Source organism: Cornus florida, unplaced genomic scaffold (assembly GCF_030987335.1).
Source record: "Cornus florida cultivar Cherokee Brave unplaced genomic scaffold, ASM3098733v1 CherokeeBrave_3.0.0_Hap2_Chr06, whole genome shotgun sequence".
NCBI classification, from domain to species: Eukaryota; Viridiplantae; Streptophyta; class Magnoliopsida; order Cornales; family Cornaceae; genus Cornus; species Cornus florida.
In genome coordinates, this window is record NW_026775576.1 from 88,838,650 (window position 1) to 88,848,873 (window position 10,224).

Consider the following 10,224-nt stretch of genomic DNA (forward strand, 5'->3'; position numbering starts at 1 on the left):
AAACAATGACGTTAATAACATTATACTTTGCGTTTTCAATATCATAACATATGCAATTAGTTACCTTCAATATTAAGTATACATTGTAAACTTAAATCCCAATTTACATGTTTTTCATTAAGTTTTCTCTTTTACAAAATTCAATCAGCTTAAATTATTCAGCATTTTCAGTACTAAACTTTTACGTCCTCAATTTTTAATTTTATGAATATTCCTTTTTAAACACATTAAAAATTTAGAACTTAAAAGTATGTGTTTTTGTTAACAGAATAATAAAAAACAATAGAGTCTAATGATCCATGTTTAAAACGTAAGTGAGTGTATCTGGCCAATAACAAAACAAAAAACTAATAATAATAATAATAATAATAAAAAGAAGAAGGCTCAATTCAACTTTGAGGACGTCAATGCATTTATTAATTCTTGACGTGTCACAATGCCGTCCACCGAATGTATCATACAAAATCAGTATTACACTATCTCAGTTTATAATATTTTTTTAACCAAATATTAAAATACACATAAGGGCACTTTTTAACATAATAAAATATTCAACAAAGTAACTTTGATTTACTTGAATTTTAAACACTTTGAGGCCTTTTTAACATAATAAAATAAAATGGCATACTTATTTGCAAGTACGAAAATAATTTTTTTTGTTCTTAAAAAAAAACTCTATCGGATTTACTTTTTTAAAAATTTGTCATAAAAATAGACATTTTTATAAAATTATAAAAAATTATTCTCTAATAATAAAATTATAAATTATTCACAATTATTTTTAGAATTATAAACCACGCGAAAGTAACTTTTTTAATTTACTTGAACTTTAAACACTTTGATGTACTCGTAAGTATATTATACGGAGTATATGTTAGCTGGAGGACTAGGTAGTGCCGAGACCACGACACGTAAAATCTTTAGTGGTTGCTTTCATCATATCAGGCCCAGGTTAGATTATGCCGTGATAGAAGTCAGAAGATGGACCATCAAATCTAGTACCACCACAGTGGTCCCCACTACCCAACGCCCGACTTGCGGGAAAAGACAAACGGTCCGCCAACCACGTGTCCATGGCGCCAAAGTTGTCAAATCCAAATCTGACTTTTCTTCCCAATGGTCGTATAATTCACTGTTGGTCCCACCGCTCTCTCAAATTTAATTTCGATTCTTTTTCCTTCTGTTATTTTCTCGACAACCAAACAAATCGTAAAAGTTTTGTACTCTGATCGGAAATCAATGACTACCCTATCGAAAAGACAGCAAGTCTAGATATCGATCTAGTTAGATACTCGACGTGCAAATGTTACGGTTTCTCTTATTCTCTTTGATTTTCTTGCGGTTTCTTACTAACCAAACAGTTATAATGTAATCCAACTCAGCACTGAATAATGGTCTTTTCCTTGCATTGACGATGACCTACTTTCGTTCCCAGTTGTACGGTTACTCCAAGTGTTGGAATTTAGGTATATTAGGTCAACTGGAGCTATAATCGAGTCAGATTTGCACCAACACCATTGCCTTTTGAACAATGTCTCTCCCATTATGATCTTTCACACACACACACCCACACACACACACTATTATATATATATATATATATATATATATATATATATAATCTTTTGTATGCAAAGGAAATTTCGTGGGATTTAGTTCTGGGAGTGTCCAGCTTGAATCCGGTTGGATTCAGCTCAACAAGCCTTTTCTACACTTTTAATGGATTAATTTAGAAAATAGATTATTCTTTACTGGATTGATTAATAGAAGTATTAAATTTGCCAATTTAAGCAACAGCCAAAAGAAAATCAGGTTTTGGGGAACCCCACTTGTTGATTAATCATGAGCTTGTCATTGCTGTATGTGGGGACTACTATTCTGCTACTGATCTATATAAATTTTGCATTATTACATGTTTGAGTCATTGATGTGGTTGTTGATGATTATCTCGTGTTCATGTTCTAGGCTGTCTCCAAAATTGACAGGTGGGGAGACGGATTAGTTCACGTTAATTATAGTCGAGGATTTTGAGGTAATCAAGAACAAGCCGTTTTGTATGATTTGAATTTGAATTCCGAGTAATTTTCATTTGGTTTGGCAGAATTATTGGTATTGCCAAATGCATTGCATTTAAATATCTAATTCATGATGCTTATCTTCCTATTTATATTTTCAGCTGTTAATATCACCCAACATATTTGGACCCATCCATGTATCTGAGTGCTTGTCTTGTTAATCCCATTATTAAGTAAACTCTATGATCAAAATTTTATCGGAAGTTTATGGTATCAAATCAACCTGAGTGCTTAAAAACTATTAGTTATGAAATGTTGAGGTTAAAATATTTTCAGTTGTTTCTTCTTCTTTGATTTATTGTTACTGAGTGTAAAATAAAATAAAAGTTCTATTCTTATTTACTTTGTTCTGTAAATGAAGTAAAAATTTTACATTGAAGGGGAAAGTAGAAAAAATGCTTCACCCACCCCACAATTCCATGAAATTTACAATTATGACGATCTCTTTGCTTTTATAATTATAAATCTACATGTTTTTGTGAAGAAGGAGAATTTTTGTAATAATAATTCCTAATTATGTTTTTACTTTTTCCTATTTGAAGCATTACAGCATATTTTCTTGATATTTTGCTACTGCGTTAATCAGTTGTTTTTGTAATCACTACTCAATTCTAACTTATACATGTGCGTTTCCTATACATACAATTCCAATCGTAGTTTGTGTTATGAATTTTGTCAAATCTGAGTTGTTCATTAAAGCATAAAACATAGAAAATTACTAGTGCTGACAAAATTTCAAGCCCTCTAGTTATTTTGCTCACCTTACCAAAGATCTTTTTATTTCGTCGTATATCGGTTGAATCAATATGTCATTTTCACATAAAGCAGCCTGCACTTATTAAACGTGGTGTGATTTACGCAATGTATAATAAGTGCTATGGTTGGTCGGCATGTGTTCTCTGGATCTTGTGGAGTTCCCACTTAGTCACCCTGTACTCAATGCTTATCCCAAAACAGTAGTATTTGATGAGAATTCTCTTATAAGTTGCTGTCTCCAGTGAAGAGAAGAGTATACTGTTTTTTGGTGCTTCCGCTGAATTTGGATCATTGATCAACCTGCAGAGCTGCTTGCTTGGTAGATTGCTATTGGTGTTGAAGGTATAAATTGCTTTTAACATTATCAGTAGCTAGCTATAAGGTTAAAATTTGGATTACTTATTTTTTGGCATGTACTTACTGATTTGATCATCTTTATGTACGTACCGGATATTGTGAATACTTTATCTTTTATAGAGATGAAGGTACAATTCAGAGTCTATAGATTGCTTCCTTTGACACGCTAATGTCTTTCAAAACTTTTTATTGCAGAAGGGACATCAGAAATCTATTCTGTCCGGTAGTTCAAAGCCGCGGAAATGATTAAATGAAAAGCATGTTTATGTATCTAAAATAAGTCGGTTAAGAGATTCCCTTTTCTGTAATACTGTCATGTGAACTGTGATGACTGATTTATTTTACATTTCTGGATTGCACCAAACTATGTGAATATTCCTCTTCTGAATTTTTTTGTGTTAGCGTCATCTATGTAACAAATTTTTTTTTTTGGTAACGAAAATATATTGGTAGCATGAGATGGAAATGAGGATATTGTCATAAAGTGCTTGAATTAGTTTAGATGTTGATCTGCCCTGTTAGGAGTGTCACCAATTGATCTTTCTCGTTTCAAATAGAATACTACCAGAAAATGCATACTGTTTCTTGAACTGTATGCCAGATATAATCTAATTCCACATGTTCTTTCTGCCACAATAGGCTTACTTTGTTGACCGTATCTAAAATTATGAGATTACTTGACACTGGTTATTTTAAGTATTACCTTGAATGAGATGGCTTTGCACGTAGATGATACACTGGATGGGGTTAAATACTTGTTAGATCTAGGGAAGACATGTATAATCATTTCTATCAAACAAAGCAAAAAGGAAGATGAAATTGAAAGTTCATATTTTTCTTGTGAGGAGTGGTATACTGGTATAGAGGAGAGTTGTTGTGCGATTTTATGACAGCTAACACGGATATGTCCAATATGCATACTGTATCTTCATTTCTTTAAAGCAGCATCTAGTGTTTTCTCTTTAATTATTACAACCACCCTGTATAACTGAACCGTTTAATTTGTAGGTATAGTTGCTTTATGATGGAAAACAGCAAACATCAGGGTTTGGCAGAGCAGGATTCCCCTGAAGTGGTTCCATCACTCATCAAATTTGTAAATGCAAATGAAGTGGCCGGGTTTGATAGCGTTAAAGGACAGAGTTGCTTGAATAATCAGTTTCAACCAAATGGCTTCCATTCTTTCAGTCTCTCAGCTGCCGTAAGTTTTAATCCTTGTTCTGTTCTTGATGGTCTAGTATATCTATGTAAACATGGGTTTGTCCTTAGACGTGGTTTTCTTGAGGACATCTTTCTTTTTAGGCTGGTATAGAAGCTGAGCTACCTGAGGTAGCTCTTGGACACATCATGAGTGAAACTTGAGATGGCTCGTGGTCCAAGACTAATTTTTATGGCAAGCTCATTCATTGACATTAGTTTGAGCTTTCATACGGTGCTTACCGCTTTATTTTAATTTCAAATACTACCAGAAGAGATAACAGTGAAGTTAAGTTTGTATTAACTTCTAACAATATTAACTTACCACTTTATTTTCCTCTGTTTATTGCATCATCATGAACTCTGATAGCACTCTCTTTACCTTTATAAATGGCAACAGGGAGGTGTTATGTTTCTAAGGCTTTGTTCTTAGATACTACGTACATGATATCGTATTAATGTTCTTAAAACCTAAAAGAAAAAAGAAATATAGTCGGATCCGCACAAAGCAAACCTGTAAAACTCTCACCTTTGGGAGTGAGACTTTGGAACTCGGGCAATTTTCAGGACTTGCCATTACAATTGAGATGATTCCTATCACACTCACAATAAGAGGAATCAACTTGTTTAAATTTGCAGCATAAGAAGTATCCAAGCAGTTTTCTTTCATACAGTCAAAGCTCAAAAAATAAGATAAATGGGGGCCTGTTCTGGGAAATTATTTACACTTGAATTAGATTAAGTTCAAATTGGGAAATTTTAATGCAAAACTTGGATAAATTTGCAAATTTGGTCAAACAATTTTCCTCTGAGTACTCCAATTTAATTCTTTATAGTCTGCATCCTGCTGATTTGATTTAATTTTGGCGCCAAACACAATAGTGGAAAGTGACTTTACTTGGGGGAATGGTAAAATCCGGGCCGAGAAGTGTGAGAATGTGGATTCATGTTTGAAAGCAGGCTCTTTGTGCAAAATAAGGCCAAAGGCTAGGCCTGACTAGCATAGGCCTTGTTTTATATTTACTTTATAAGTTAAATCCTGTTCTACTTTTTTTTTTTTGTTTTTTTCAGTACCAGAATCTACTTACAACAAGTACCTACTCTGGATTTTAACATAAACTCAGACTGCTTTTTAAAATCTATTATGTCAATCTGTGCAGTACTTTGTTTGTTGTTGTTATTTGCATAAGTTGGAAAATTTTTGCTTTTTTTGTTGCCCAATTTGGATCTATCTATTTGGTAGAGTGTTTCTCCGTCTTAATATTTTCTTTTTCATTGCAATAGGGAACTGGAGCAGAAATTTCTGAAAGGCAGACTGATCTTTCCCAGCACCAGGGAATGCATTCTGTTTCTCTCAGCATGCCGTTTTCTCCTATGGATGTTCATTTGCAGAACAGTAAATCAGTTCCCTTCAATGATTATGAAACAATTTTTAACAATGATATTGAAAATTCTTCTGTTTCATCGAATACTGCTGGCTCCAAGGTGGCAAATCAGGCAAAAATTCTCTCAGAGTCCATAACTACAGGATCTGCATTTGATGAGGCAGTTAGAAATGGAAAATTTCCCCACCGTCCAAAACTTCCGCCAAGGAATCCAAGGGCTGATAGACTGAAGGATAACAGATTTGATTCATTCAAAACATGGTCCGGGAAACGACAATTATCGAAAAGGGAAAGTGGGTCAGAAGCGAACATGTCTCAGAATGTGGAGAAGAAGATTTTACCTGCAGATCGATACTTTGATGCCTTGGAAGGGCCAGAGTTGGATACCCTTCGGGTATGTGCTTTCTACCCTCCTACCCTTCTGTGAAATTGGTTTTGTTTTTCCTGGATTTTTTTGAGTCCAACAAATCTTGCAATTTTCATAATTCCCATCACCTACTGTAGACATCTACTGGATAACTTCATTTTTGAGTAAGCAAGGAGTTTTACTTTACCCAAAAAAGGAGACTTCTTCTTGGAGATTTATGTATGTTTTAATGAATTACTTCTATTACATATACCTAAATGAATTAATGTAATATATAAAACTATGCACGTTCTATATACCTCTGTGCTGAGTGTCCAAGTCTAACATTGTTGAACTTGGCTACGTGATTTTGTTTCTTTCACCTTAACCATTATTGAACATTGATATAAATTTGCCAATATTTGAAACTTGGAAGACGTGATATATACTCTCTCTTCTACAGCCTTCAGAGGAAATACTGCTTCCAGACGACAAGCAATGGCCATTTCTTCTTCGCTTTCCCATCTCTTCATTTGGTATCTGCCTTGGCATAAGTAGCCAAGCCATAATGTGGAAAATGTTGGCCATTTCTGCTTCCATGAAGTTCCTCCATGTAAGCCTGTATGTAAACCTCATACTGTGGTGCATATCTGTTGCTCTGGTCGCCATTGTATCTTTCATTTACTCTCTGAAAGTGATTTTCTACTTTGAAGCATTCCGTCGTGAGTACTACCACCCAGTCCGTGTTAACTTCTTCTTTGCCCCATGGATAGCCTTTTTGTTCGTAGCTCTTGGAGTTCCACCTTATGTTACTCAAAACCTGCATGCAGCTCTCTGGTACATTTTAATGATACCAATCTTATGTCTAGACCTTAAGATCTATGGACAGTGGATGTCAGGAGGACAGCGCAGGCTCTCAAAGGTGGCTAATCCTTCAAACCATCTCGCCATTGTTGGAAATTTCGTCGGAGCATTACTAGGTGCATCAATGGGACTAAAAGAAGGACCCCTATTCTTCTTTGCTGTTGGATTGGCTCACTACACTGTCTTATTTGTAACTCTCTACCAGAGACTTCCAACAAATGAGACACTCCCTAAGGAGCTCCATCCTGTGTTCTTTCTGTTTGTTGCAGCACCCAGCGTTGCGTCGATGGCTTGGGCAAATCTTCAAGGCTCGTTTGATTATGGCTCGCGAATCGCTTACTTCATTGCCTTGTTCCTCTATTTCTCTCTGGTTAGTCTCTCTGCCATTTAAACACATACATTATTTGCAATGATATCCTCCTCCCAAAATCTCAGCCAGGCACATTAGGATCCGTTCATATGTGACACTTTGGCAGTATTTTATTTATGTGGGCACCAAAATTATGTTTTAGCTTCGCAGGTTGCTACTAAATTACTGGGATAAGATTTGTAAAACCTCCTTAGAAAGAACTTCACATTAGACATGGTTTCCGAGGCCCTTGTACATTTTCCACTCAAACCGATTGCATGCTATTAGTGGGCTAATGCCTTGAGTCAAAAATGCTTGAAGGGAACAAAAAGCAACCCACATCATTTAGTGAAGCCTCCCATTTAATGTAGCTGAAAAGGGAATGTTTCAATGTTGGAGTAACATTGGGACCTTACTGGAAAAATGGGAAATGAAGTTAATAAATTCTGTTTCCAGTTGATGGTAAATTGAACCAAGTTGTAGCCCTCTATCACTGACACAAGTAATACTTCTTTTCGTTATGGTTGCTGGCTCTAACTTGGCGGCTATTTTCTCTGTTTTTTACAGGTTGTTCGGGTTAATTTCTTTCGAGGGTTCAGGTATTGTACGACTTACATATTTGGCATCTGAAACTACCATCCCATTCCTCTTTTGCATTTATATTCTCAAGTTCATTTTCTTCACTGTTTTTACAGGTTCTCATTGGCGTGGTGGGCCTACACTTTTCCAATGACAGGAGCTGCAATTTCAACAATCAAGTACACAAACGAGGTCACGAACATAGTCACTAAATGTCTCTCTGTTGTGCTTTGTATCGTTGCCACACTCACAGTAACAGCACTGCTTGTAACAACTATCTTCCATGCCATCGTGCTCCGAGATCTCTTTCCAAATGACATTGCCATTGCAATTAGCGACAGAAGGCAAAAAACATCCCGAAAATGGTACCATCGGAGAACTGGCAGCTCAGACACCAAAGATGTTGACAATTATCTTAAATTTGCAGACCCAGATAGCAAAGATATTGAGGCTGCTTTGAAATCTCCAAGCTCCAGTACTAAAAAGGTTTGCATTTCTGGTCCGACTGAAGTCAACAACAATCACTCACATTGTGTTCCGACACCTTGAGAAAATCTTTATCACCGTTCAACAAGCGAGGTCTCGGTTCAAAGTTTTGACAGTTCCGGTGAACTTGATGTTCAAAGGGAAAAATGAGGGTTTGTGTCGGAAAGGGGAGAATTAAGTATGAACCAGTGGCAAGATTGTAAGATATGAGTGTTCGTCTTCGTGTCTTTATTTCTTAATAAACTGCTAAATTCTCTCTGAAAATAGATTGCTTAAAAGGGATAATTTTACAATACAGTTATGGTCAGCTAAAGTTTTATGATAAAAAAAGTGGGTGAGAAAGTACGAATTTGGCAGAGGTTTTGTAATTTCTCTGCGTCTTCTCTCAACACCCAAGCCTTGAAGAAGAAGAACATTAAGCACATCCAAAATCATCCCCCTTTTTTTTTTTTTTTTAATTCAAATTCGATAAATTTGAAGATTCTAAAAACGAGAAGAACAACAAACATATCCAAAATTGTGTCGTTCTTCTTCAAGATTTAACAAGAAGGCGAAGAATAACAAGCACATTCAAAGTTATGCCGTTTTTCTTTAAGTTTTGACAAATTCAAAGAATCATCAAATAACACTATTCGAGATCAAACTTGGACAACCCTCGATTAGAAATTGTTGACGGTCTTCCTCAATTACAAGTATTTGAAAAAGATTTTCAACAGTCCAATTCAAGATCAAGTTTCAACAACCCTTGAATCAGACCAACAAAGGAGATCGAATTAGAGAACAAATTCTTTCTTCTGTAAAGAATACCCTAGAGTATTGTACTAATTTTTTTTTAAATCAATAAAATTATAATTTGCTCCATATTTCGTTCTTAATTTGTACATACGAAATTTGTGTGTAAAATTTTCTAGCGCGCCCGATGGGACTTCTTGTGCCTCTCATCTCTTTCTCCTCCATCAAATCATCAAGACTCCTTTTCGTAAATATCCATGTCTTCTCCCTAGGTTCAAACAAACAAGAATGCTCAAAGGAACATCGATGCCTCAAAGGCCAACGTTAAAGCTGTTGCGAAAAATGGCACAAAGGCTAAGAACCCGTCGAACTATGGAAGTTCCTCGATAGGCCATGTGACACATAGCAAGTCCCAGACAATCAAGATATCCAAATACCAACAAGATTAGGTAAAAACCAATCCTGCTAAACTATCGAGTATGAAAACTTAACCATATCAGTGTGACAACCCAAATTTTTAAGAGATGAATTTTTATTTATTTCATTTGTCATCATTAACTTTTGTTTTAATTAAAGACTTGCCAATTAGAGATTTGGGTTATTGATTATTAAATTGGAGACTATGATTTATATTTAATCTATTTTAGAGATTTTACCCACATGAGATTTTATTGGTTTGATTTTCTCCCGAAGCATGATTATATATGTTATATATATTTAGTGTATCAGTTGAAGCAATGGGATGCACCTGCTGAATTCAAAGAGATAAAGTTATGGGTTTATATATATATATACATGTGATTCAATCTTATAGACTAGTGTGGTGCTGGTAGCGAGATTGAGAGAAAGAGAATTGAATGGAAAATGGTTATTTCACGGGGCCCACAGGGAATGATGTTTAAGGAATTATTGTTTTGTTTCATTTTATAGGATATATTTACATATATAGATTGTCTGATGGAGCTAGAAGGAGGGAGCAGCGAAATTGGAAATGGAAAAGGTAGTGTAATGATATTTTTATGGGACCCACAAGATTGATATTTAAAGTGATAATGGGATTTGGTTTTGTATACATTGTATATGTATATATTTATGTTT

General features: G+C 35.1%; 1 protein-coding gene across 5 annotated transcripts; it reads left to right on the forward strand.

Moving 5' to 3' along the window:
• The first annotated feature begins 1,186 nt into the window (after positions 1 to 1,186).
• On the forward strand, positions 1,187 to 8,701 carry LOC132312696 (S-type anion channel SLAH2-like). Of its 5 annotated transcripts, none has more exons than XM_059811167.1 (7): positions 1,187 to 3,173; positions 3,384 to 3,468; positions 4,197 to 4,389; positions 5,670 to 6,164; positions 6,580 to 7,350; positions 7,897 to 7,928; positions 8,025 to 8,701. In XM_059811167.1, exons 3-7 carry the CDS (start codon positions 4,210 to 4,212, stop codon positions 8,455 to 8,457), a joined length of 1,911 nt encoding a protein of 636 aa, XP_059667150.1. In that variant the 5' UTR covers positions 1,187 to 3,173; positions 3,384 to 3,468; positions 4,197 to 4,209; the 3' UTR covers positions 8,458 to 8,701. The 5 variants fall into 5 exon arrangements, with proteins under 5 accessions (XP_059667150.1, XP_059667147.1, XP_059667148.1 ...); XM_059811164.1 differs by lacking the exon at positions 3,384 to 3,468 and having other exon boundaries at positions 1,188 to 2,032; positions 3,074 to 3,173; XM_059811165.1 differs by lacking the exon at positions 3,384 to 3,468 and having other exon boundaries at positions 1,188 to 1,466; positions 1,966 to 3,173.
• Positions 8,702 to 10,224: the final 1,523 nt, after the last annotated feature.